Below are 26,925 nucleotides of genomic sequence, written 5' to 3'. Positions count from 1 at the left end.
GCTCTGCTGTCGGTGTTAGCGGATGCTGATGCCGTCTGACACGGGGACTCCCGCGCCGGAGGGGCCAGGAGGGCGAGGGCCGTGCGGGCGGCTCAGTCGGGGACCTCCGGGTGCATGGGCAGCCCGCTCTCGCCCCGCCGGTGCGTCTCCCAGAACCCTTTCTCCAGCTGTTCCAGCTGTGGCCCCAGGGGAGGTGGATGTCCAGGTGCATGCGGAGGGTCTCGAGCCACTGCTCCAGCTTCACAAAAGACGGCCTGAGGAGCCAAGGGAAGGGAGGCTCCCTGAGGGAGGGTCCCTCCCTCTCCCCGGGACTGGCCCCTGCTCTCCTGGGAACCCGGCCCTCCCTCGAGCCGCCGCCACGGCCGCTCACCTCTTCTCGGGGTCGAGGTCACAGCAGCGCACGGTGATGGGGAAGAAGCTCGGCGGGCAGTTGGGGGGGCAGTACCGATCCAGGAAGCCTCGGACGTTGAGACCAAAGTCCATCGTGCGGGGAAGGTAGTCGGGGTCGGCGTTCACGCGGCCGATGATCTGTCGGACAGAACGGTCCACGGTCCCGAGACGCCGCCGGCTCTAACGTCCCCCTGGCCGAGCGAGGCCCGAGGGACGGCCCGGGAGGTTCCCGAAGCCCACGGGCCGACCGCAGGGCCAGACTTAGAGAGGGAAGGGGCCTGGGGGCCGCCGTGGAGACCGAGGTAGTCTCTGCTCCCAAGGGTGAGACGGTGGCTCAAGGAAGCTAATGGGCGGGGGCGGGGGTCTGGAGTCAGGAAGACGCCAGTGGGAGTATCTCCATCCCGGGGAGGGGCGCCCATCCTCGGGCATTCGGCCCCCCACTGGCTCGGGCCGGAACCTCGGACAGAGCCCTCCCCGCCCCCAGCACCCGGGGAACCTACCTCGCAGAGGACAATGCCAAAGGAAAAGACGTCCACCTTCTCGTCATAGCTGTGCCCTGGGGGAGGAGACGGAGATGGTCACCCCCGAGAGGGACTGGGACTGTTGGGGACCTAATTCTTCTTCCCTTTTTTTTAGGGTCCATATACATCATTTAATTCAATGCCTTTATTTTTTTTAAGGTTTTACGGTTATCTTTATGACTCAATGTTCTAACCTTTTAAGATCTTTTATTTAAATTTCCCTCCTGAGGCAAGTGACTTGCCCAGGGTCACACAGCCGGGAAGTGTTAAGTGTCTGAGCCCTCCTGACTTCAGGCCTGGGGCTCTACCTTTAGAGCCTTTACATTTTTTGCAGGCATGTGTATTTATACAGTGATCCAGCTGCACAAGAAGAATCAGTTCAAAAAGGGAAAAAATGAGAAAGAAAATAAGATCCAAGCAAACAGCAACAACAGAAGTGACCGCGCCGTGGGGCGAGCCCCTCGGGAGCTAATTATTTTTTGCTGCGAGAGTTTTGTTTTGCTGAGACCCAGAGGTCGGCGGCGAGCCCCTCCTCCTGCGGCGCCTCCTCCCCGGGCCGGAGCGGCATTTTCTTCCGGCCAGCCCGACACTGCTCCCTGTTCTCGAAGGCCGACACCCGGCGGCGGGACCGAAGGGTCCCAGGGCACGGGCCCTTCTCGGAGTTTCCCGTCTGGCTCCGAGCCAGGCTTTGGTCGCCACAGGGAAGGGCTGCTGGGGAAGTCCTGAGAGACGGGCACCCGCTCTCTAAGTTAGGAGGATGCTCGGGCACCAGGAGGTTACCCGGCCCCGGTCCTCCTGGCTTGGTCAGTGTTAAAGGCACCCGGCAGGTGCCTAACAGACGCTCCCTGGTGGCTGATGAGGAGAAGGCGCCCATCGCACAGAGAGACACAGGCCCCTCCGGGGCCCAGGGGGGGCAACGCGCCCCACTCACCATTGATCATCTCGGGCGCCATCCAGTAGGGGTTCCCCACCACGGTATAGCGCTTCTTCCGGTCGGGCTTCTTCAGGCTCTGCAGCTGGTCGGGCTGGCTCTTCTCGTCCACCATGAGCCGCGCCAGCCCGAAGTCGGCCACGACCACGTTTTTGTTCTGGGAGGTAAAGAGAGGGGATCCGTCGGCACCTGGGGCTGAGGGGGGGGTGCGCCGGGCACGGGGCCGAGGGGGGCAAGCGCCAGACACAGGGCCGGGGGGGGGGCGCGAGTGCCCACGCTGGGCATGGGGCCGAGGGGGGCAAGCGCCAGACACGGCACCGCGTCCGCTAGAGCAGGGTCAAAGGGCCTCAGACCCTTCCCAGCTATCGGAGGAGCTGGCCCCGATGACCTGGGGGCCGCTTCCAGCTACGACCCGACCTGAGCTCCCCTCCCCCGGGGGCGGGGGGCAGAGACGGCCGATGCGGACGGCTCCGTGGGCCTGGTTTGTCCCTCAGCTCCGCCAGGACTCATCCCTGCTGGTGAGGGCCCCCCACCTTCAGGAGAATTACTGGGTGTTCATGGGGGGAGGCGGCTCCTACTCCCAGGGAAGCTGTTTTCCGTGGTCATTCCTGCCGCCCCTTCCTCCCGAGGTCTCCTTTCCTGAGCACGCCCACCTCTTCCTTCCCCTTCTCCCACCGAATCCGACTGAACTTCAAGGCCTCCCCTCCATCCCCACCCGCTCCAGGAAGCCTGCCCACGCAGCTCCGGCTCCCACCGACCTCCTCTCTTCTCAGCCGGCATCTGGGGCCATCCCACGTTTTGGGGGCCCCTGGGCTGGGGCTTCCCGGGAGGCCGGGATCCTGCCCCTCGTTTCTCTGTCTCCCCACAGCTGCGTCTGACACAGGACTGGGCACACGTGCAAGAATCCCCACTCCCATTGTACAGATGGAGAAACTGAGACCTCGGGCAGCCGGTGACATACTTAAGGTCACACAGCGAGGCAGGAAATAGAACTTGGCCCCTTCCATTATCAGCCTGATGGTGTTTCCTCCACCACGTGGTGCCCTCCCCAGTTACTATAAATTGTATTTTAAAGGTCATTTAGTGGGGAAGAGAATACATTCTATTTGTACACACCGGACGCTCTCCCCGGAGGAAGCTGGGAAGGAGGGGAAGCTCGGCAGCCTTGGGATCCCCCCGGCCCCTGGTCTGGGGAGGGCACAGACGTCTTGTTTGGGAAAGAGACACAGAGGGAGTGAAAGGGAGGAAAAGGAGGGGGAGAAAGAGGGAGACAGAGACAGAGAGAGAACAGAGACCGAGAGAGAGAGAGAGAGACACAGAGACCTCTGTGAGAGACAAAGAGACAGAGACAGAAGAGATAGAAAGATACAAAGAGAAAGAAAGAAGAGACAGAGAAGCAAGAGACAAACTCACAGAGAAAGAAACGGTGAGAGAGACAGAGAAAGGAGAGGAGACAGAGAGAGACAGAGACAGAGAAAAAGAGGAGTGAAGGAAGAGGGCAAGAGAGAGAAGGACAGATAGAGGGGAAAGCGGAAGCTCCAGAAGGAGGAAGAAAGAGAGACGCCGTGGAAGGCAGAGCCTCGGTGGCCCCCGTCCCGACCAGGCCCCTCCCCCTGGCGTCGCCCTCACCTCTCGCACCAGGCAGTTGTGGGAATTCAGGTCTCTGTGGATGATGTTCATGGAGTGCAGATAGGCCTGTGTGGCAGAGGCGGGTGGTGGGTGGTTGGGCTGACCTCTCTCCTTTGACCTCTGCCCTTCCACCGCTCCCCACCCTTCCCGCTCTCAGGGGCCTCTGCGGCCCTGCCCAAACCCAGGGGAAGCTGCTGATATTCTCATGGAGGAATATGTGGGTTCCCCTCCCCAGGAAGGGCCAGAGCAGCCCCCTGCCCCTGGACCCCTCCCCCAGCCCTCTGTCCGCCCCCCCCCCCTTTACCATTCCAGAGGCGATGTCCTTGGCAAAGCTGACCCGCTGGCTCCACGGGTACTGGCTGTCCTGTGGGAGAGAGAGGGGGCTGCCAGGGAGCTGGGACGGGGCATCGGGGCGCCCTCTGACCCGCTTTGGGGGGTCCCGGCTTCCCCTTTCTTCTTCTCCCACCTGAATCCGACTGACCTTCATCCGCCAGCCTGGCTCCCGCTCCCAGCCGAGCTCCCTTTGGCCCCAACCTTTGCCCCACGCTGACCCCTCGACCCCTGCCGAGAATGACCAACCCCCACTCTCATGGGCGAGCTCCTCGCGCCCCGCCCGGCCCCTTCCCAATTTCTGGACTTCAGAGTTAGGCCCTGAGCTGAGACCTTCCTGCCCCTCCGGCTCCTTCTTCTGCCTGTTCCCCCGGGGGGCGGGGGCTGCCGTCCTTTTTGCTCCGGTTGCATTAGCTCAGTATCCCCCACATGGAGAAATGCCGACTCCTGCATTTCCTCCTCAGACTGACCCCTGGACTCTGGGCCTCTGACCTCAGACAACCTCAGGCCTTCGACCTCGGACAAAGTGATCTGATCCCCGGACACGGACCTGAGCTCAGCCCCTTCCTCTGCTGGCCCTAGTCAGCGTCTCACTAATATGCCCCTGGAGACTGAAAAGCTACAGCCCCGAGCCCCCTCCCCGCTGAGCACTAACCACTGAGCACTAACCCCTGAGCCACACTGCCCATAGCCCCGCCCCCTCCCCACTGAGCACTAACCACTGGGCCACATTGCCCATAGCCCTGCCCCCCTCTCTACTAAGCACTAACCATTGGGCCACACTGCCTATGGCCCCACCCCCCCTCGCAGAGCACTAACCAATGAGCCACACTGCCCATAGCCCCGCCCCCTCCCCGCGGAGCACTAACCAATGAGCACTAACCCCTGGGCCACACTGCCCATAGCCCCGCCCCCCCCTCCCGCTGAGCACTAACCCCTGAGCCACACTGCCCACAGCCCCGCCCTCCCTCTCCCCCTGAGCCACACCCACCATGCTCTTGATGATGCCCCGCAGGGTGCCGCCCTTGATGTACTCGGTGATGAAGTTCAGCCGCTTGTCCTTGTAGAGCACGCCGATGAACTTGAGCACGTTGGGGTGCTCCAGACACCGCATGACCTTCACCTGGGGAGAGGACGCAGGGCGGGATGGAGGGGCGGCCGAGAGGAGAGGGTCCGACTCCCGTAGCCCCGCGCCCCTCCCCACCCCCCATGGGCCCCGTGGCCCCCGCGCCCATTTCCGGCCTAACCTTCCTGTCGCCCACCTGGAGCTGCCGCTGTGCCTGCAGGGGGCGCGCGGTACATGAGAGGGACCCGCCCGCCTCTGAATCCTGGCTCCGCCTCCGGAACCGAGCTGGGGACCGGGCAATGTCTCCCCTCCCGGCCCTAAAGCCGCGGCCCCGCGGGAGGCTGAGCCCAGACTCTGCCTGTCCCGAGGCGGCGGCCGCCAGCGCGCACAGTAGGAGCCTCACGAGCACGTGGCTGAGCTCCGATGTCTCTCCGGGTCATGGGGACGCACGATGCCGAGAGTCCCCGTGGGTGAGATCGCAGAGACGGCAAGTCTCGCGTGACCCGGCCCCGGCGGGGCCCCACAGCCGCGGCCCCAGGGACAGAGGGTGCGCGCCCCCAGACCCCCGGCTCAGGACGAGGCCCCCGCCCAATCGGAGCTATGAGCAGCGGTGGCGGAGCCCGGGGGATCACGGCCCAGTTGGAGCAGCTAAAACCAGCCCCCAGAGGTCCAACAGGACCGGAGGCAACGCAGATAATCTGAAGGCTCCCAGCGGCCCCGCGGGGAGGGTTACCACAGGCTGGGGACTCTGGGAGCTTCCCTGGGTCCTCCCCCAGCTCCGAGGACCCCTCCCTCCGTTGGCTGCCTGGAGGAGTCCCTCAGGGCTGGGGAGGAAGAAGGGAAGCCGCCTTCTGTTCTCAGGCCTCCTCAGGGAACTAGGCTGGTCGGAACCCAGCCCCAAGGCATGATGGCCGGCATGAGGGGCCCGGAGGGGGCCCGAGGGCAGACAAGGCTGGCAGGAGCCGGCTCCCCCCTCTGCTCTCAGGCAGCCTTAGAGAGCGCCAACGGTTCACAGATGCTCACAGTTTGCTGACTTTGGCTGAGTCACTGCTGCCTCTGGGCCTCAGTTTTCCCATCTATAAATGGGGCAGCTGGGCTCATCTCAGCTTTTTGGGGGTCTCAGCCATATAGTTGCAAAACTGTGATTACTTATTAGGAAATGTTTGGTTTGCATACTTGGTTTTGTACCTGTATACCCGGGGGAAACTTCTGGCAAAAGGGAGTCCTGAGAGATAAAGTTTCAGAAGCCTGGGCTCCAGGCCTTCCAGAGCCCCCCCTGACTCTCCTGCTGGGACCCCCATGCCGGAGACCGGCTCGCTCCCCTGCCCCACCTCGCTGCCTTCCAGCCCCCTGGGAACGATAACTTGCCTGAACTCATTCCTCCATGGGAGCATATTCCACCCCAACAAACACCTGTTTCAGTGATTCTGAAGCCCCCGATGTCGCTGGATCAGCCCCATTGCCCATCTCTCTCTGTTGGGTCCCTGGTAGCCCAGCCCACATCAGCCGACACTCTCCATCCCCCTCAGTGCCCCCGCCACTCTTTCCCACACTTTGCTCATAACAACCCTTCCCCCAACTCCCTGGTCCCGGTGGGGAAGCTGGACAACCCTAGCCGCCCAGGCCACTTCCAGATCCCTCCTCCACTACCATCACCCAGAAGCCTCTCCTTGGAGAGTCATCCAGTTCTCATTTCCCACCTGAGACTCTCCTACAGCTCCCGGGGCTCTCTCCTCCCTCCCTCCTTGCCTGGCTCCCAGTGGCCCTTCCGCCCAATTCCTCCCCTTATTTGGTGGATTTTCGCTCAGGTCCCGCCTGCTGGCCACGAGTGTCCCTCTCCGGGCCCTCTCTCCTTCCCTCTTGATACTGTCTCCCCCGGGGGCCTCATCCGCTCCGTGGAGTCCATCATCATCTCTTTGTAGTCGGAAAAGTTGAAGAAGCGATTAGAACATCCAGTCCTAACCTCTCTCTTAACCCTCAATCTCCTATCCCCAAGTGCCTGAGGCCCTCATCACCTGCCTCTGCTGGTTGCTTTCCCTGCTTCAAGCTTTTCCCCATCCTAGGCCATCCTCCCTCACGGCTACCAAAGTCCCCGTCAGACTGTGTCCCCTTCCTTCCCCCCCTTCATTTGATAAATTCCAGGGATTCCCAATCCCTGTAAGATCAAATATAACGTCCTGTTTGGTCAGGAAACCTGGCCCGCTCTGACCCCTCTAGTCTCCTTCTACCCAACTGCCTTCTTGGATCTGGCCTGGATTCCTCCCAAAAGGCAGCCCGTCTCCGGACTCGATCCCGGCTCTTCTCGGCTTCCTTCTCCAAGGGGCCTGGCCCGGTTTCCCTGAGCGCCAGGTCTTCCCCATTGCTGATCTCTGTCCTACCCTATGGACACATTTGCTTGCACGCAGTTACTCCCATAATGCCTTCCCATTAGAACGGAAGCTCCTGGAGGGCGGGGCCTATTTTTGCCTTTCCTTGTCTCCCCAGCACTTAGTCCCCTACACAGCAATTACTTAACAAATGATTATTGGCTTCCCATCAGGAGGTTTTTTCCCAAACTAATGAATAATATGGCGGCGCTGATTCTTTCCCCCTTTGGCTTTAAGGTCAGAGGTCGCCTCTCTGTGATTCCCATTGGCTGTGTGACATTGGATAAGTGACTTTACCTCTTTATGAGCTGCTTCAGCTGCAGAATGAGGGGTTGGGTAGATCGCTTTTAACTCTAAGGCTGTGATCTCAGGGTCTTCCCCTTATTGAACCTCTAGCTCCCACGACTCTATATCATCTACATATCAGATAACTGAGACTTGGAGTTTTGGGGTTTTGGTTTTGAGGGGATAGTGGGGGAAGGTGGGAAGAAGGGAACACAAATCTGAAAATAAAATAAATTTAAAAAATAAAAAATAACTAAAAATAAAATTGAATTTGACAAATGAAAACTGAAACAAAAGCGAGGTTTGGCTAGAAGTGAAAATGAGGCCGGTAAGGGTCTACGAACTGCTCGGAGCCCCCTCGGAGCCAGACTGACCTCTTTGAGAAACGTCCTCTGCGTCTCCTCATCGAATCGGATGAGCTCCTTCATCACCATCACCTCGCCGGTCTCCCGGTGAGTCACCTGGGGGAAAGCGCCAAGCAGAGGTCGGCGCAGAGGTCGGCCCAGAGGCAAAGCCTCAGAAGGCCCTGCTCCGACTCCTCTGGAGAGGAAGGAAGCTCGGCAGAAAAACCTTTTGGGTCACAACTGAGTCACTCAGGGGAACTGCGGCATAAGCAGGAGAAGGGGAAGTCGCTAATGACCGGTATAATCCTTAGGGCAGCACCAGCCAGCGCGGTATGGGGGAAAGAAAATGAGTCTAAGTACAGGGGTCCTCAAACTTTTTCAATAGGGGGCCAGTTCACTGTCCCTCAGACTGTTGGAGGGCTGGACTATAGTCAAAACAAAAACTTTTGTTTTGTGGGCCTTTAAATAAAGAAACTTCATAGTCCTGGGTGAGGGGGATAAATGTCCTCAGCTGCCACATCTGGCCCGTGGCTGTAGTGTGAGGACCCCTGGGAGATGAGAGACAGAGTTCTTCATTCTGCTTCTGCTCTTAGCTTGCTGGAGATCTTGAGCTAATAACTGTGCCTTTCTGAGTGTTATTTTGCTTCTCTGTAAAGGGAAAGCTGTGGGAACCCAAATGGGCCTTCTAGCACGATATTTGATGCCATAAATGTAAGGGAGAAAAGTTGAGGGGAGGGGTCCCACAGCAATGTTTTCATCTCTCCGGGTCTTCCCACCCACCCTGGGGCAAAGTGAGAGCCCATACCTTGATGGCTTGTCCGAAACAGCCCTTCCCCAGCACTTCCCCATGAATGAGGTCAGAGGGCCGGAAGATGCGGTGGGTGCGGGAGACAATTCGAAGGGACTCAGAACGGCCCAGGTCCTTCCGCTGGGAGGCTGGGGAACTCAGGGAGCTGCCACAGGGTGACTTGTCGATGCTGCAGCTTCTCCTGCGGGCACAGATAAGACAGACCTGTGGGATTAGGGCGGAGCTCTTCCACTCTCTACTTCCCACCTAGGTGGGTGGGGGTGGGCTACAGCCTTCTTCTGCCTCAAGAACCACTCCATCCTTCCTTCTGCCTTCAGTCCTATTCAATAATAACCCTCTCCTACACTGCTTCATCCATCCATGGCAGAGTGAGTATTTAAGCCGCTCCTCGGCAAAATAATTAAACCACACAATCTTGATGCTAAATGGGGTCCCTTGCCTCTGTGGGGCGGCTCCTTCACTTAGCTAAGGCATCAGTAGTCTCATGTTTCCCATCTCACTTTATTAAGCCCTGCCCAGTTCCTCATGCTTAGTGGGAACTCCATGTGCCTATGGATCTGCGCTTGAGTCCTAACTGGGTAATGTAAGCATGGGATATCCCATGTGCCCCTAGCAAAGTGCCATGCATTCAGCAGATGTTTAATAAATGTACATTAACTGTCTAGTGTAAGAGAAAAATGGAAGACAAAGAGTCTTCCAGATCCTGCTGAATTCACACTAACTGTAGTGAAGACCATGTCTTAAGGGGTCTACTTTTCAAAGGGTTTTAGCCAAACACCCGGGAGTGAAGGGTTAGTGAGGTAATTACCCTCAATTCTAGTCAGAGAATTTGCTAATTATTGGCAGAGGGAGCCGTACAAAAAATAATTTTCTCTTCAATAGGAGCCTATGGTTTATTCTCAATTTGGGAAATGGCCAGAAAAGGTAACAGGCAGAAGGTGGTCCTTGCCCGAAGCCCCAGAGCCCAGGGGTATATCCTGGAGATGACTTACAGGACAGGTCTCTGCCGGACGGGCCCCCCCGCTTCTGTGGTGGGTGTTCTGGCTGGGGAACACAGTGGGCTTCGCAGATCTGCCAGAGGGCTGGCCTCTGGAGCCGTGCCATGAGCCAGGACGTCATGGGGGTCATGCTCAATGGTCAACTGGAGAAGGCGGCTGGTCTCTTGGATCAGCAGGTCGATCTGCGGGGAGCAGGCATGGATATACATGAGCGAGAGGGTCCCAAACCCTTCAGCCTCCCCTGCCCCCTTTAGCCCACCCACCCACCTCCCACTGTGGGGAATACCTCATCCAAAGGGACGTTCCGGATGGGAGTACCATTGATTTCTAGGATTCTGTCTCCAATGTGGATGGAGTTCTTCACGTCTGGGCTGATACAATCTGGGTCCACTCTACAGGGCACGGAATAGAAAGAGTTGGAGACCAGTGGCTGCCATGTGATCATGGCATGTTATTATGGGGAGAGACCATAAGAATCATGGACCAAATCCTCCAGTTAACAGAGGAGGGAACCATCATTAGAGGGCAATAAAAGCCCGGACGCAAACTTTAGCTGCTGGCAAAAGCCAAACCATGTGCACCAACAACTAGGTGGGTAGCAGCCAGGTTCGGGACCCACCAGGAGTCCTGGCAATCAGACCACTGCCAAGTCCATTGGAGGATCCTTGTCTCTTAGCACCCAAAAGAGAGATTCGGCCTATTCCCCTCAGCCCCTGAAAGAAGGAGCAGGAGCAGCGGGAAGACTTAGCAGTGTTTCTATTTCTAATTGGTAGGGCCTGGGCCTGCAGAGAGGAAGAGTAAAATCCCCTAACTGCCAATTAGTGTTCTCCCTTGCCCAATTAGGGCCCAGCCATTTAACTTCCTTCATCTACCAAAGCTGGAAGGTCTTAGAGGCTCCCTAGTTCAGCCCTCTCATTTTCTAGCTGGAGAAACTGAGGCCCAGAGAGGGGGAATGATTTGTCCATCCAAGGCTCTGACTGCAAACTCCACATTCTCTCTGTTCAATCTTGTTTCCAGTTAATTTTAAAGAGATGCATTCATGGAGAAGACTGAGGAGCCACGGCTGAAATGCATTGCCCTCTGGGAAGCTACGGGAAGGGAACAGGGTAAGAAGATGGGTCCCATTCCATGAAGCTCCTTCCCTAAACTCGGATAAGTTGGGGTGTCTGACGGCAGGCTCCGCTTCCTTCCTGTTGGGCCTTGGCTTAGAGACTCACACATGCACATGGTGTCTCCCCACTGAGGGCAGGCAAGTTTGGCTTTCTGTCCTTGTCTCCCCAGTTCCTGCCCAGGGCAGGTAGATAATAAAAGTGCCTCATTGATGGGCTTGGGAGTATCGAGATGGGCCAAGAGTGAGCAAGACTGTTGGGTCTCCCGCTCTAGAGCTACATGATTGGATTTCAAAGCTTCCTGCCCCTGCCCAGCTTGTATCTGTGTCTCTCCTCCAGTGATGAGAGGCTCAGTACTTTCAGGAAGTGCCTAAATCCACTGCTGGATAGTTCTCACGGTCCACACATGAAGGATATCCATGTCTGATTCCTTAGAGTCAGTGTTCAAATCCAGCCTCAGACGCTAACTAGCTGTGTGATCTTAAGAAATATCCCTTAACTTCCATCTGCCTCAGTTTCATCAGTTGTAAAATTTTTAATAGCATCGACCTCCCAAACGAGATCATGTTTGTAAAGTGCTTACTTAATAAATATTCATCATTATATTATCTCCATCACTTTTTCAGCGATTGAACCAAAATCTTCCCCTCTCTAACTTCCACCTATCATCGCTCCCAGGTCCATTGTCAGGGGCGCGCAGGCCAAGTCCGACGCTGTTCTAGATCACGGTCCTCCTGACATTTGCCCTCCCCCATCCCATCTGTCTCTCCCCACATCTTCTCTTCTCCAGTCTAAACATCCTCATTCCCTTCAGCCAATGGCTCGGTTTCCAGACCTGGCAACCATTCTAGCTGTCTTCGTCTGGACAGCCTCCAATTTGGAAGTGTCTGTGCCCAGAAATGGAGACGCTAGCCCAGGTTAGAAGGCTGCTTCTTGCTCTGGAGCGTGATGGGGCAGCACCGAGACAGCCTGAGCTTCTAGGAATCACGAGCTCCTGCTTCCACCGCACAGACTGTTCAGACTGCCCACGGTGTCTGGAGCTCAGCCCTGGACGCCGCAGGTTAATGCGGACGATGATGAAGTGGAACGTGTCCAGAGGAAGACATCCAGCAAGATCAAGGGCCTTATGGGGAAGGGGGGAGGAAATGGAAATGTTTCCTCTGGGGAAGAGAGGGCTCAGGGAGAACATGATCCTTCTCTTCAAGATCTGAATGGCTGCCACAAGGACAAAGGGGTTCTGTTTGACCTTAGAAGGAAGAACCACAGTAATGAGCTGGAAGGGGCCATTGGGCTTCACATTGGCAAACACTGCCTAATGATGAGAGCTGTTCCAAAGTGGAGCTGTCTGCCTGGGGAGGTGGTGAGCGCCCTGTCTGATCCTGGATGATCAGGTATGGGGTGTGTGTGTGTGTGTGTGTGTGTGTGTATTCTTGGTTAGTCACAGACTGGACCACCGTGGCCAATGACTCTGCAGTTCCGTGAGCCTGTGACTTTGCTCCATATTCCCTGAAAGAAAATGGTGAACTAAGGCCCCAAGGCCAAACCCTGAGATTCTGGGGCGTTGACTTCTTCCCCAACACTTAGCCTGAATCTCCTACCTGGGCCTCACAAGGACTCCTTACCCATATTTTCAAAATCCCCGGTCCCAGGGCCAGCTCCTCTCCCAGTCCTTAGGCCGAAGTAAAAACCACACGAGCCGCACCCTCAGGGTGACCCGCCTTCGCCCTCCCACCTCCTGAGGGGACCCCAAGAGGGGACGCTCACCCCCGAACGCGAACAGTATGGGAGTGCTCAGAGCCGCCGCCATGCTGGCCATAGGGGGGGTCGATGGACACAGAGAGCCCTCGTTTGCCATCAGCGGAGGCTGGGATGGACACCAAGGTGACCGTATGCGGGAGGCGGGACCCCGGTGAGTCAGGCAGGATCTGCTCGATGACCGGAGTCACTACCATTTGGTAATAGCAATGTCCGCTGTTGAGGGCAGGAGAGAGGAGAAAGCCAGAGATCAGACAAAAGGAGAAAAAAAAGGAGTAAAATGGGCCCTAATTAGTGTCAGCCCCCCAGCCTGTGTCATATGTGACAGTTGGAAGGCCCCCTAAAGACTGGCCAATCCACTGTTCTGGGGACAAATTGTTATGGACACAAAAGAAACGTCATTAGGATAATTATATCACTTTTAAACTCTACAAATAACTGACTGCTTTTCCTCCCAAGCTCAGATTTCTTTTTTCCTCATTTCTAGGGCTCCATTTCTTGGTCTAACTCCTTTCTCTCAAGTTCTAGTGCCCGCCCTCCTCCCACTACTTTGTGCATATGAGTATGCATTTCTTCCCTTTGTAACTGCTACTGCCTAGATTTTCATGGGGACTGGTCTCCCACATTAGAAAGTAATCCCTTTGTGAGTAGAAATTGCTCCATTTTTTATATTTGTGTCTCCACAAATCTATTTTTTTATATTTTCAATATTTATATTTGTGTTACCTGGCTTAATAAAGGCTAATTGATTGACTGATTGAGGGCTCTGGAAGGCTCTCAATGCTAAGGACAGAGGGTTGTAGAAGATTAACTATTTTACTAGTCTGCCTTGACTTGGGAAATAATAATTTAGTTTCGTCTGTCCCAGTTCGCAGAGAGGGAAAACTGAGACCCAAAGAATGACGTGTTCCACAATGTAAGGGGGATTTTTTTTTTTTAAGCAAAGGCAGGACTAGGACCCAGGACCGTCTGTCTTAGCCACTCGCCGGGCTTAAACTCACCAGTAGAGCTTGGATCGTTCCACCAGGGCATAGGTGTCCCCGTCCCCAATGAATGCCCCACATGTGAGGCAGATGAAGCATTCCGGATGGTACTTCTGGTCCCCTGCCACCTGGAGACACAGGGAGAAAGACCAGAATTTGGAGTCTCCTTTCTTCCTCACGATCGCTATGGTCTTGGCCTCTATACCCTTCTCCAAGCCAGGGGCCTCCATGATTTTCCTGCCAATCATTGACTCAATGACTCAACTTAATTCATTCCTCCATACGCCCATTCATGCACCCATCCATCCGTCATTCATTTATCCATTCATCTCATCATCCATCTACTCAACTATTCATCCAAACATCCATCTATCCATCCAGCCATCATCCACCAATGCATCCGTCCAAACATCCATTCATTCAGACAAACTCAATCTACATCCATCCATCTACTCATCCATTCATTCAAACTCCATCATTTGTCCATCCGCCATCCACCTTCCAATCATCCCTGCGCTCATCTACCCTACAGACTTTCATTAAGCAGTCACCATGTGCAGAATGCTGGTAGGCACTAAACGGGGCACAAAGTTCATGGGTCCAAAGCCTCCCACCAGAGGCCGAGAGCTCTGAGAAGGTTGAGTCAGACTTAGCCTGGCTCCTCGGAGATCAGAAATTCTGAAAGGTGAACTGTGGGCACAAAGGCCTTGAACCCAGGCCAGAAGAGGATCAAGCATGGACAAGAGGTGGCGTGTGTGCTGGAAACAGGGAGAGAAATCCAGGGAAAAAACAGCTCCCACGCTTGTGTGTGTGTGTGTGTGTGTGTGTGTGTGTGATATCTCTGTATGTGTATGTGTGTGTGATATCTGTGTGTGACATCTGTGTCTGTGTGTGTTTGTGTGTGTGTGATATCTGTGTGTGTGTATATGTATGTGATATCTGTGTCTCTGTGTGTGTGTGTTTGTGTCTGTATGCTTGTGTGTCTGTGTGTGTCTCTATGTGTGTGTGATATCTCTGTGTGTGTGTGTGATATCTGTGTCTGTGTGTGTGTCTGTGTGTGTTTGTGTGTGTGTATGTGTGCGATATCTGTGTGTGTCTCTGTATGTTTGTGTGTGATATCTGTGTATGTGTGCGATATCTGTGTGTTTGTGTGTCTCTGTATGTTTGTGACATCTGTGTGTCTCTGTATGTTTGTGTGTGTGAGTGTGATATCTGTATGTGATATCTGTGTATGTGTGTGTTTGTGTGTGTGTATGTGTGCGATATCTGTGTGTTTGTGTGTCTGTATGTTTGTGTATGTGTGTGACATCTGTGTGTCTCTGTATGTTTGTGTGTGTGTGTGTGTGTGTGTCTGTGTGTGATATCTGTGTGCCTGCGCGCGCACACTCACCATGACCAGCCCTTTGGTGATCTGCTCGGAGCAGCCATGGCAGGATTCTCCGTAGCGGGCCCAGTAGTCCTTCTTACAGTACAGCTGCCCGTCCTTTTCATAGTACTGGTGGGAGAGGGAGGCGCCGCACTCGCAGCACCTGGGCCGGAGACAAGAAGGGAGCTGGGGGGGCGCCCGGCCTCTGCCCACGGCTGCCCTGCACCTCCGCATCCCGAGCCTCCGGGAAGGGCCCAGCCCGGGCATGGAGCTCTCCTAATCTACAGCAGCGCGGCTCGCTGACGTCTGGGAGAGGGGGAAATGCCAGAGGAGATAAGGACCTGCAGAATTCAGGGCTGGAGGGATCTGAGAGAATCTCTGAGTCCTCTGGCCCTTTGGCCCCAAGATTTTGCGCTCATTCCACAAAGGTGGGACCAGTGGTTTGGAGGAAATGGAGACTAGGAGGCCGGCCTGCTCCTGATCTGTGAGAAGAGGCGTCTGATCCACGAGCTGAAAACTGGGCCTCGCTGACACTACAAGATCTGCCCGAGAGCTCCCGGAGCTGGAGTTAAAACTCAGGCCTCCGACCCCCGATCCTGGCTCTCTGCACGACTGTTTTCTGGGAGGCCTTGGAAACGGAGAGACTAGAGACCCTCTGCGCCAGAGGCTCCCGCCGGGGTCCCGGAGCTTGCTTTAAAAATCAGCTACGATCATGACATTTTGTAGTTTTCTGTGATGCTCTGGATGTGATTTCAAGGAATCACAGACCGGAGCAGACGGGGGTTTGGGGGTTTTGGGGTTTTTGGGGGGTGCGCATCTGTTTTTGGCAGACAAACAAAAGGCCGTTTAGAGCCCAGCCTCTGGGGGTCTCCTCATTTAGCAGACAAAGAAACTGAGGCCAGAGAAACTCCCCCAGAGGAAAGCAGCAGCTTCCTCTTGGGGCCTTCGGGAGAGGCTCCGGGCTGGGGGATTTCAATAGATTCCTTTGTGATACTAGAAATTTGTTTTCAAGGAATCCACAGACTTGAACAGATTGGTGACTTTGGTGTTTTTTTTTTTTGGCAGAAACACAAAAAGGCAGTTTAGAGCCCAGCCTCTGGGGGTCTCATTTAGTAGACAAAGAAACTAAGGCCAGAGAAACTCCCCCAGAGGAGGGGGGGGCGGCTCCGGGCTGGGGGTGCTCCTGAGGGCAGAGGCCTTCTCACTATGACACAGCCATGAGCAAAGTGGGACCCCACGGTCCAATTAGATTTGTCAAAACCATCCCAAGGGATGGGGAAACTGAGGCTGGGGAAGGTTGCTCTCAGCCTGGCGCAAGGTCACGCAGCCAGGGGCGGGGCTCGGACATCCTGCACGAAGCTGCAGTTAAGGCCGGAGGTGGGAAAGTGGGCGGGGAGACACCCCCCTCCCCCCCTCCCCCGCTTGGCGGATGACGTCACCGGCCCGGCTACTTGAGCTCCCCCCTCCTGAGTAGGGACCCCGGGGCTCAGGCCTGATTAAGTTGCAGAGCTGGGGGGGGGAGGGACAGAAAGGGGAGAGCGTCTGGCCCAACAGGAAGGAAAGAAGTGGGAGGGAGAGAAGGCGGGGGAGCCCGAGAGGACAGCGGAGAGACTGCGGCACCGGAGCCGCGCCGGGGAACTGTCTCTTTAAGAGGCGTCCGGCCAGTTCCTCATTGTCTGGGAGCTGAAGCGCCTCCTGCCCCCCCCCCCCCCGCCCCCCCAAGAGCCCGGGAGACCGGGAAGGAGCTGCCGCAGTCCGGGCTGCAGATGGGGCTCCCGAGGAGGGGGAGGGGAGGGGGCGGGGCGCTAACACATCTGCCCATCCAGGCTTCCCTCCCCCTCCCCGCGGGGGGGCACCAGCCCCGCATTGTATGGGGTGCAGGGGACTCTGAGGGCCCGGAGCCCCTCAGCGGGGAAGCGGATGGTGGGGAAGGCAGGTGGTGGAGAGAATTTCTGACCCGGCTGTGCTAGGGGAGGGGGGGGACCCAAAGCTGAGCACTGGGGGAGGGGCCGTGAAGAAACGTGGCTTTCTAGAGTCCCCCACTCCAGTGCCATGATGTCATCCCAGAGCTCAGTGGTGAACTTGAACCCAGACGGGGCTGGCCTGGCCAATGGCGGCTCAGGGCTGGTGGGGGGGAGGGGCAGGGGGCGGGGCTCGGCAACTCCATTAAGTCCCCTCCGCATCTCCAGGGGAGCTGGCTCCCGGCCCAGCCACACAAATCAGCCTCATCCCTCTCCGCTCCCCCTCCCAGGCCTCTGCCAAGAAAGGGCTGCTCCCGGGATGGGGCCGGGGCCTGGCAGGCAGGAGGAAAGGGACCGAGCGTCCCACCCCCGGGCCAGAATAACAGCCGGAGAGCGCGAGCATCTTCCCCCGCCCCGCCCCGCCCCCCTCCACCCTGGGGCCGGTCCGGCCCGCGCCAGCCCCGGGCCCCTCTCACCAGCGGCCTCGCCCCCGCCCCGCCCCCCTCCACCCTGGGGCCGGTCCGGCCCCGCGCCAGCCCCGGGCCCCTCTCACCAGCGGCCCCGCCCCCGGCCCCGCCCCCAGCTAATCTTCGCCGTCTGTCATCAAGTTCGCCCGGTGACGTCAGAGCCTCCTGCCCCAGACAGTGGGGACATCTGAGGAATCGGATGTGAAGCCTTGCGCGTGGGCCCCATCCTCAGCAGGCGGCCAGGGAAAGCCCGAGGCAGCGCCTTCTGTTGCCCAAACATCCCCACGCTCGTCTGATCCCTCCCACTCTCGGAGAGAAACTGGGCCCAGAAAGGGAAGTGACCAGCGAGCGAGGACCCTCGGGAGACCCAGGCCCACCCTCGGTCCTCCCTCCCTTCACCCGCGCCCTCCTCCCTCCCAGGCCCTTTCCCTTGACTCACTCGAACACCCCCGAGTTCAGGACCCCCTCCTGTCTCCCTGGACATCGTGACGGCCTCCTGACCGGCCTCCAGCCGTTTCCCTTCCCAACTGATCTTTTCCTGTCTGATCCCTTCCCTGGATTCACCCAAACAACCCGGGCTCAGCCGGCCGGGGCTCCCAGCTCCCAATGGCAGCCTCTTCCTCTCCCGAGTTATCTTTCCCAGGCCCGCGGGCCCTGCTCAGAAACTCCAGCCCCTGAGATCTAAGGGAAGCCGCTGCCCGCCCCCCTCAGCGCCTGCGGCCACACTCCCTGCACGCGCCCCCCACATCCTTTCCCCCAGAAACCCTTGGTCCTCTTGAAGGCTCAGCTCCTTTTCCCGACTCCCCCCAAAGCTCTCAGCTCCAAAAAGGGAAAAAGCATCTTCTAGCTAAGTTCCGCTGTTCCTGCAGGCAGAGGCAAGGACGCGGCCACTTCATCTCTAAAGCAATGACATCCCAAAGGGCCGCACAGCAACCAGCAAACAAGTGGCGCTTAATAGCGGCTGGCGGAACCAGGCTGACCCGGAGGGGCTCCCGACAGGCCCAGGGGAGAGGGAGGAGGGGAGCGGGGGAACAGGAGATCCTTCCCCACCTCTGAGGGGCTTGCACTGGGTCCCTCTCCTCCCCCCCAGGGAATATGGCTTTTCCACAGAAAGGGAGCTGGGGGGGAATTAGCAGCAGCAGCCGCTGGGAGGCTGGCCCTGAGGCAGGGCCCCGGCTGGGGAGGGTGAGCCACAGGGGGTCTGGCTCCAGCCCACCAGGTAACTCTGGCCAGGAACAGCCAGCGAGCCCCCGGAAGGGAGGGCGGAGGTCAGGACCACTCAGGGCCCCGGGGGTGGGGAGGTCACCGGCCTCCTGGATCAGCCTCCACAGGCCAGGGCCCAGCTCGGCTGAGTCCTGCTCAGAGACCCCCTCCCTTCTCAGAGGGGCAGAAAGCGAGGGGCAAAGCGAGGCTGAGGAAAACTGCGAGATATAATAATGAATGACCCGGGGCAGGGGGTAAGGGAGGGTAAGAGGTGAGAAGAATCTCTTCTCCTCCAATCCAGAACGGAGGCTGGGCCAGCCACCAAGCAAGCTGCAGAGCCCGGCCCAGGCTCCTTCTCGGCCCCAGATACAGGCAGCTCTGACTACCGACGGCTCCGAGTCCCCGGCTACGGGCGGCTCCGAGTCCCCGGCTACCGGCGGCTCCGAGTCCCCGGCTACGGGCGGCTCTGAGTCCCCGGCTACGGGCGGCTCCGAGTCCCCGGCTACGGGCGGCTCCGACTCCCCGGCTACGGGCGGCTCCGACTCCCCGGCTACCGGCGGCTCCGAGTCCCCGGCTACGGGCGGCTCTGACTCCCCAGATACCGACGGCTCTGGGTCCCCGGCTACGGGCGGCTCTGACTCCCCAGATACCGACGGCTCTGAGTCCCCGGCTACGGGTGGCTCCGAGCCCCCGGCTACGGGCGGCTCCGACTCCCCGGCTACGGGCGGCTCTGCGGCAGGTGCCAGGGCCTTCTCCGAGGGCAGAGTGACAGCCCCTGAGCACCCCACTCCCAGGAGGCCCCGCCGGGCCCGCCTCCCTCAGGCAGCACCTGGTCCCACCGCCCGTTGGGAGGGAGGCCAGGGTGCCCGGGCTGGAGCTGGAAGGCCTCTGAGACCATGAAGCCCCGGGGCGAGGGGGGGCCCCCCCGGCAGCAGCCCCAGGAAGCCCGTAGCCCTGCTCTGGGCCAGCCCGTCCATTTTGCAGACAAGGGGAGGGGCCGAGGGTCTGAGCAGGACTCCTGTCCAGGACGACGGGGGACGGAGCGACTGTCGGACAGTCCCTAGAAGGGAGGGGGAGTGGAGCTCCGGGAGGGGGAGTGGAGCTCTGGGAGGGGGAGAGGCCCGGAAGGCTCCGAGCCGTGTTTCGGTTCTCGGAGGCTCCCCAGACTTGCCCCCTCCCTCTGCCACAGCCCTGGGGGGCGCTAGGGAAGGCCCCGGCTCCTCGGGTGAAGAAGCCCCCCGGCCGAGCCAGAGGGAGAGGGGCCTGTGGCGGTGACTTACTTGGCCCTGGCGAGGAAGTAGCGTCTCCTGAGCGGGGAGGCCAGCATCCCCGGGAGCTGCGGCCTCCGGGGGTATCAGAGCGAAGAGGAAGCTGGGTCTCTAGCCCCGCCTCCAGCCCCAGTCTATGAACCTAGAGACCAGGGCTCAGGGGTGGGGCCAGTGGGGCCGCAGGCTCGGAAGGCCCAGAGAAAGGGAGAACATGTGGGCAAGGAGCCTCCTCTCCTGCCAGCTCGAAGGGGGGGCCCCTCTGTACCTCACTTCTCACCTCCCCCTGTCTCCAGGACCACCGAGTTAGGACTGGAAGGGACCTCAGGCTACAGATGAGGAAACTGAGGCAGGTTCCCACTCCATTGAGGTCCTTCCCCCAGCATCATGGCTTCCGGGCCCACCCCTGGCACTACTAAGGAAACCGAGGCCCTGAGGAAGAAGCCGAGTGTTCCCCGGTCCCCGACGTGGGGTCACGGAACGCAACTGGAAGGGAGCTTAGAGGCCAGCTAGTCCCCCTCATGTTACACGCAAGGAAACTGAGGTCCGGAGAGGGGAAACAGTCAGTATGGAAATCCAATCCATTCTTTTGTTTATTACTACTTATAATTTATTACTGATCAATTTGTGAAATCTAATTTATTGTTATTAAATTTAAATTCAATAAGATGGAAGGAAAGAGCATCCCACGATCATTTAATGCTGAGAAATGTGACTTTAGTGGAGTGATCAATAACAATAGTTCCTGTGCAGGATTCAGGCCAGGGGGATTGGCCCTTGCTGGGGGAGGGGGCTTCCTAGAGAGAAGATTCCCAGGGGCCTCGAAGACCACTGGATCCCCCCCCCCCATCTCTCATTTACAAGCCAGGGAGCCAAGGCCCAGAGGGGGCCCAAGCAGGGGGGGGGCCTGAGGACCAGGGTACGAATTTTGCCTCTGATGTTTACTTTTTGGGGACCTTAGGCAAGCCCCCTTTGCCCTTTGTGCCTCAGCCCCCCTCCTCTTTAAAATGAAGGGACTGGAAGAAATGCTCTCTGGGTCCCTTCCTGCTGCCCACCCTGTGGGCCGCATGTCCCCGGAGCTCCGCCCTTTGGCTCCAGCTCCGGGGGTACGGGGACCCCGGGAGGAGGTGCCCGGAAACGGGTGGCTCAGGGAGACACTCAGGCCCGAGTCCTCCCGAGGTCCTTGCTGAGACCGTCCATGTGCCAGGCCTCCGGGAGCACTCCCAGCCTGGGCGGGCATGAGACACGGGCAGCCGAGAAGGCGTCCAGGACGCTCCTGAGGGCCTGGCACTGGACGCCGGCCCCGTCCCTGCCACAAGGCCCACAGCGCCCAGAGCTGGAAGGGCGAGGGCTCTCGGGGCAGCTTCTGCTTTTGGAGATGAATATCGAGAGCCTTGTCTCAGCACCCCCCAGCGCGGTCCAGGGGCAAGAGCAGTTTGCCCCCATGGGACAGCTCTGGGGCGCAGCCCCCTCCTCCGGGAACTAAGGTGCCTCTGAGCTCCCTCCCAGCTGTTAGCTCCGCTAACGTGCTCCGGGCCGCGCATCTCCCGGCTTCCCGGTCTCTCCATGAGAGACCTTCCGGTTGGCGCGGGCCCCGCCGAGGCTGGTCATTCTGAATTCACCCCCCGCCCTCTCCGTCTCCTTCCACTTTGTCCGTTAGACCGGGGCCCTCAGCCGGGGGGCTGTGCACTTGCTTTTAGCAATACTCTGATAACCAATATCAGAATCAGAGTATCAATATCAGGGATGCATCTGGGAAGGGGCCGTCGGTTCCCCGGACTCTGCCACAGAGGCTGCAGGCACCCAAACAGTGAGACCCTGGGACGCCGGGGCCGATGCGGGCGGAGGACCCGGCCAGCCTTCCTGCCTCCGCCCCCAGCCTCCTTTCTCCCTGGCTCTGACTGCTCTAGACATTTTGCTCGGGGTCTCCGTGTGACTACACAGGTGCGTTCCGAGGTAGGGGATGGCCGGCTAACTGGCCTCTGAGACAGAAGGGCTTGGGTTCAAGTCTCTCCTCTGGCACATTTGGGGTCGGTCCCTTCATTTTCCAGGCAATTTTCTATGACTGAAACAGGGAGCAGGGCTGGTCTGGTGGAGGGAATCCTTTCACTGGGAGCTCCCCACATCAAAGCAGTCCCAGGTGGGCTCGTTTCTGAGCCGTGCTGGGGATGCGGGGCCCTAACCAGGACCCTCCCTCGCCCTTGTTCTGCCCCTCCAGCCCTACCTGAAGCAGTCCGAGTGCCAGTCAGCATTCAGGGCCTGGAGGTACTGCCCGTCATAGATGCTCTGGCCACAGCTTGAACACACGGGCAGGTCACTTCCTGTAAGGGGGAGCAGATGCGGGAGAAGGGAGACCGTGAGTGAGACAGCTTGGCACGGTGCCCGCCCCTCCCCCACCCCATGCCAGGCTGGGGCCGAGTGGGACCCTTTCCCGGGCCATCTGGACCTGGCGAGCAGAGGATTAGTCGTGCGAGGGGGAAGGGCAAGGAGTGGAACCAGTCACTCCTGAAGGGCCTGCCCCGTGGCAGACAAAACCAGCCCCTGTCCTGCCCTCGAGGCTTATGGTTCAACTTGGGAACTGAAGGAAGGATGACAAGGGGGGATTCTTCCATTCTCCCGTCCCAGCCCATCCATGCCCAGAGGAGCCAGTGTTTGGGACCCTCTGCCCTTGGGCACGGCCTCCGCGGCGCCCCCTCGGAGGGGAGACTGGAATCGGAGAGCGTGGCGGGCTGGGGGGGTTGGGGCCTGTCTGTTCTGTCTCTGGGCCTCAGTTTCTCCTATGTGACTTCTACGTAGTGTCAGACGAGCGGCCTCTGGGCTCCCCCCACCTCGAGAGCTTGGAGCCCATGACTGATGTCCGAGCAGCCTGTGTCCTGGCCCCGAGGGCGGGTCCCAGCTGAGCCAGGAGAAGGGATGTTAGGAAAGGATGGCAAGGACCCTGGAGCGCTCAGAGGGCCCCTCTTGGGAGGATTTGGAGAAGCCGGAAAATGGGCATGTGAGGGTCTCCTCCTGCTTAGTCACCCCTTGGCTCCCCCCACACTCGCCACAGAGCACGGAGCCCCCGGGGACCATCGGACCGATTCCCTGACGTTATGGAGACGGAAGCTGCGGTCCCGAGGAGGAAATAATAAGGGACGTTTAGGATTACAGAGCTCCGGCTGGAAAGGACCTCGTGACCCTTTTAAACATTCATTCTCTCTGGAGCCTCACAATCACCCTCAGGAGATAGAAGAAGCAGCACTTCTCCCATTTCAGAGATGCAGAAACCGAGACCCGGAGAGGGGGCGATCTGCTCAGCGGCCCCTACGAGGCTTTCCCAGCTTCCCCAGCGCACCACGGTCAAGTTTCCGTGATGCTGCGATGGAGAGCCAGGCGCCCCACTGAGCCCCTCCAACGCCCTCACCTCCTTCAGCCTGTTTGGAGAAGCCAGGAAGGCAGTTCTGGGCGCAGAGACACCCAATGCCCAGAATCTGGATCCTTGGGCACACCCCCTGGATGTGGCTGGGGGTGACAGGATGGCCGGGGAGTTGGGGGGCACAGGAAGGATTGCCTCCTGGCTCTATGTGAGACCCCGGGAGAAACCAGACGTCTCTGTCTCCCTGCCCGCAGGAGCGGGGCCCGGGCTGTCTGTGGGAGCGGGGCCCGGGCTGTCTGTGGGAGCGGGGCCCGGACTGGGACCTGGGCTGCCCGCGGGAGCGGGGCCAGGCTGTCTGTGGGAGCGGGGCCCGGACTGGGACCTGGGCTGCCCGCGGGAGCGGGGCCCGGGCTGTCTGCGGGAGCGGGGCCCGGGCTGTCTGCGGGAGCGGGGCCCGGGCTGTCTGCGGGAGCGGGGCCCGGGCTGTCTGCGGGAGCGGGGCCCGGACTGGGACCCGGGCTGCCCGCGGGAGCGGGGGGCGGGCTGTCTGTGGGAGCGGGGCCCAGGCTGTCTGTGGGAGCGGGGCCCGGGCTGTCTGCGGGAGTGGGGCCCGGGCTGTCTGCGGGAGCGGGGCCCGGACTGGGACCCGGGCTGTCTGCGGAGCGGGGCCCGGGCTGTCTGCGGGAGCGGGGCCCGGGCTGTCTGTGGGAGCGGGGCCCGGACTGGGACCCGGGCTGTCTGTGGGAGCGGGGCCCGGACTGGGACCCGGGCTGTCTGTGGGAGCGGGGCCCGGACTGGGACCCGGGCTGTCTGTGGGAGCGGGGCCCGGACTGGGACCCGGGCTGCCAGTGGGAGCGGGGGCCAGGCTGCCCGCGGGAGCGGGGCCCAGGCTGTCTGCGGGAGCGGGGCCCGGGCTGTCTGCGGGAGCGGGGCCCGGGCTGTCTGCGGGAGCGGGGCCCGGACTGGGACCCGGGCTGCCTGCGGGAGCGGGGCCCGGGCTGTCTGCGGGAGCGGGGCCCGGGCTGTCTGTGGGAGTGGGACCCAGGCTGCCTGCCAGCCCTTTCAGAGCGCGGGAGCCTGCACAGGTGAGCCCAAGTCCATCATCACCAGCGGCCCACGCTCTGCGGGCAGGAAGCCTCTGGAGGACCAGAAGAACCCTTTGCTGTCCCCTCTCGAGGCCGTCTCCTCGCCCTCCCCCGGCAGACAGGGAGCGGAGCCCGCTGCCCCCCCGAGAGGCCCCAGGACGGAAGGAAGGCGGGGAACCCCGCAGTCCCAGTGGGGGGCAGGGAGCTGCGACTCGGCTCCTCTCCAGAGCCTGGTTTGATGAGAGGGAAGCCAGGCGCCCTGGAGACCTGGGGGGAGGGGAGGCAGAGGGAGAGGGCCCAGAAGGGGAAGCCAGGGATGCCCCGAGTTCTCCTACGTCACGGGTCTGCTCTGCCCAATCCCCCGCCGGAGGCGACATTCTGCCTGCCAACATGTGGAGCGTGTCCGCGGCGCGGGGGGTCGGGGCTCAGGGGGACCCGGGCCCCGTCATGGGCAGAGGCGGAAACTGAGGCCCGGGGAGAGCCCGCGGGGGCCGGAGCCAGAGGGAGCCGCTCCTCCTGCTCTGGGGGCTCCTCGGGGGCAGAGCTGGGCCGGGGCTGGGCAGCGAGGGCAAGGCCGCAGGAGGGAGGAGAGGGAGGCAGCCGAGGGGAGGGCTCTGGGACGGGAGAGAGCAGGGACGCTTCCAACCCGAGGCCGGCTGGCAGACCACCCAGGAGAGGCGCTCGGGGCGGGGAGGGGGGAGGGCAGCCTGGCCGAGATCCTCTAGCTGGGCATCTGCTCTGATGGCCCCAATTTAGAATGTGCTTAGGATGGGCTGGGGGATGGGGTGAAGGCAGGGAGGCTACGGGAGCAGCAATGGAAAGAATAGGGCAGTTGGGAGAGATGGGACAATGGGGCTGTGGGGGTTGTGGGGCGGCAGGAGGCGGAGGGGCCCCTGAGAACAGTCCGGGAAACTGAGGAAAAGGGGGCAGGGAGGGTTGGGGCCTTCAGAGTTTGGGGACCATCCAGGCCAAGTTCTCCCATTTACAGATAAAGAGCCTGAGGCTTGGGCAGGTCAGGTGCCTTGTCCAAGGTCACGCAGGCAGAGGAACTGCAGATGGGATTCGAACTCGGGCTCCCGAGCAAGCGGCAGTGCGCGGCCCGGGGACGGGCAGGCAGGGCCGGTTCCAGCCGCCGCTTTGCTGCTTCCTCCCCGGGGCGACCTTGAGCCCGGAGCCCACTTCTCCCTCCGCAAAGCGGGGGGACTGCGGGGCACCCGCGCCCAGAGCTTTGGGTCTGGGATCCCACCACTTGGGGGGAGGGGGGCAGTGGGGGACAAGTCGGGGGGCTGGAGCTGGGGCAGTTGGGAGTTTGGAGATGAGGTGGGCGGTCACGGGCGGCGAGGGATGGGGATGAGGAGGGCTGGGAGGGGATGGAGCGGGGCAAAGGGCCAGGGGGCACGGGGCGAACGGGGGGATGCCCCCCGGGAGGCAGGGCGGGGAGGCGGCCCGAGCCCCCGGGGCCGAGCCTCGCCTGCACACTCATGCACACTCTTGCACACTTGCACGCGCGCTCACCTTCCTCCTCTCCCATACGTTCTTCCCTCCAGGTGCAGCAGAGGAGCATCAACCTCATGCATTCGGCGGGGCCGGGGCCGGGGCCGGGGCCGGGCCGGGCCGGGCGCCCAGCGCCGCAGCCACCAGCCCCGGGCCGGGCCGGGGGCGAGAGCCGGAGGTCGGGGTGGGGCTCCGGGCGCCCCGCGGGCCGGGCCGGGCTGGGCGCGCCGCCGCTGCGGGTGCCGCTGCTGCAGCGTCGCCGGGGCCACCGCCGGCGCTCCCGCCTCCAGCCGCCGCCGCCGGGAGCAGAGGGAGGGATGGAGGCAGGGGAAGGGGCGGGCCTGCGCAGCGGGGATCCCAGGGACAAACTGCGGCGGCGGCAGCGGCGGCGGCGGCGGGGCCCGGGCCCGGGGCGGGGGTGCGGACCCTGGCAGCGCCGGCGCGGAGAGCTTGGGGGCGGGGCCTGGGCGTTGGGGGCGGAGCTGAGGACCCTGACCGCGCCGGCGCGGAGGATCCGGGGGCGGGGCCTTGACATGGGGGCGGAGTCTAAGATCTAGGCTTCGCCTCGAGGAGGGTCTGGAGGCGGAGCCTGTGCATGGGGGCGGATCCGGGCATCTTGGAAGCGCTTTGAAGAGGACTGAGGGCGGGCCCGGGGCGGGGCCCTCCACTGTCTTGGTCGCCACCTCCGTCTGGGTCCCTGCTCTTGCCCTCCCGAGACCCTAGGAGACCCAGCCTCCGGCCGGCCCAGCCTCACCTCTCCCTTTGGCACCCAGCAGGCGCCTCACGGGCGCTTGCTGATCCGTGGTCCCCGCTCCGCCCCCCTCCCCAGCCTGGGCCTGGGGTCGCCTCCGCCCACCGGGCCGTGCAGGGCGGCCGGAGACAGATGGGCACGCCCCGTCCTTGGCACTGGCGGAGACTTTGTGTCTCTCCCCTCCCCCCAGCGCCTAGCCCCGGGCTTGGATGGAGGGGCGAGGAGAGACCCCCGGGAAGGAGAGCCTCTCCCCAGCAGATGAGCCTCTTCCTTGCGGCTTTGTGGGGGAGGAGCCTGGGGCCCTGAGGGAGGGGCTCAGGGGCTGTCCGGGGCCGTGGTGGGCACCTTCATTCTAGACTCTCCCAAAGTTATGCTTAATGAACGTTGGCGGGCGGGTGGTCTTTGGGTGGCCCGGAGCCTTGTGTCCCCCAGGAAGGGCCAGTGTGCGGAGGAACTCTTGTCC

At 60.6% G+C, this 26,925-nt stretch overlaps 1 protein-coding gene across 1 annotated transcript; it reads right to left on the bottom strand.

Annotated features, from left to right (window-relative positions):
• Positions 1–25,816, bottom strand: LIMK1 (LIM domain kinase 1). The gene is given in 17 exon segments (XM_051991946.1): positions 1–193; positions 196–254; positions 371–528; positions 891–946; positions 1,843–1,999; positions 3,472–3,537; positions 3,776–3,835; positions 4,793–4,924; positions 7,893–7,979; positions 8,668–8,851; positions 9,663–9,850; positions 9,955–10,060; positions 12,542–12,748; positions 13,534–13,643; positions 14,906–15,044; positions 22,002–22,098; positions 25,733–25,816. Coding segments are annotated over 17 exon segments (1,965 nt in total). The 5' UTR covers positions 25,791–25,816; the 3' UTR covers positions 1–92.
• Positions 25,817–26,925: the final 1,109 nt, after the last annotated feature.

The sequence above is a fragment of the Antechinus flavipes genome, chromosome 4 (genome assembly GCF_016432865.1).
Source record: "Antechinus flavipes isolate AdamAnt ecotype Samford, QLD, Australia chromosome 4, AdamAnt_v2, whole genome shotgun sequence".
In the NCBI taxonomy this organism is placed as follows: domain Eukaryota; kingdom Metazoa; phylum Chordata; class Mammalia; order Dasyuromorphia; family Dasyuridae; genus Antechinus; species Antechinus flavipes.
Note: the sequence above shows the minus strand (reverse complement) of the source record. Positions and strands in the feature narration are given on the sequence as shown.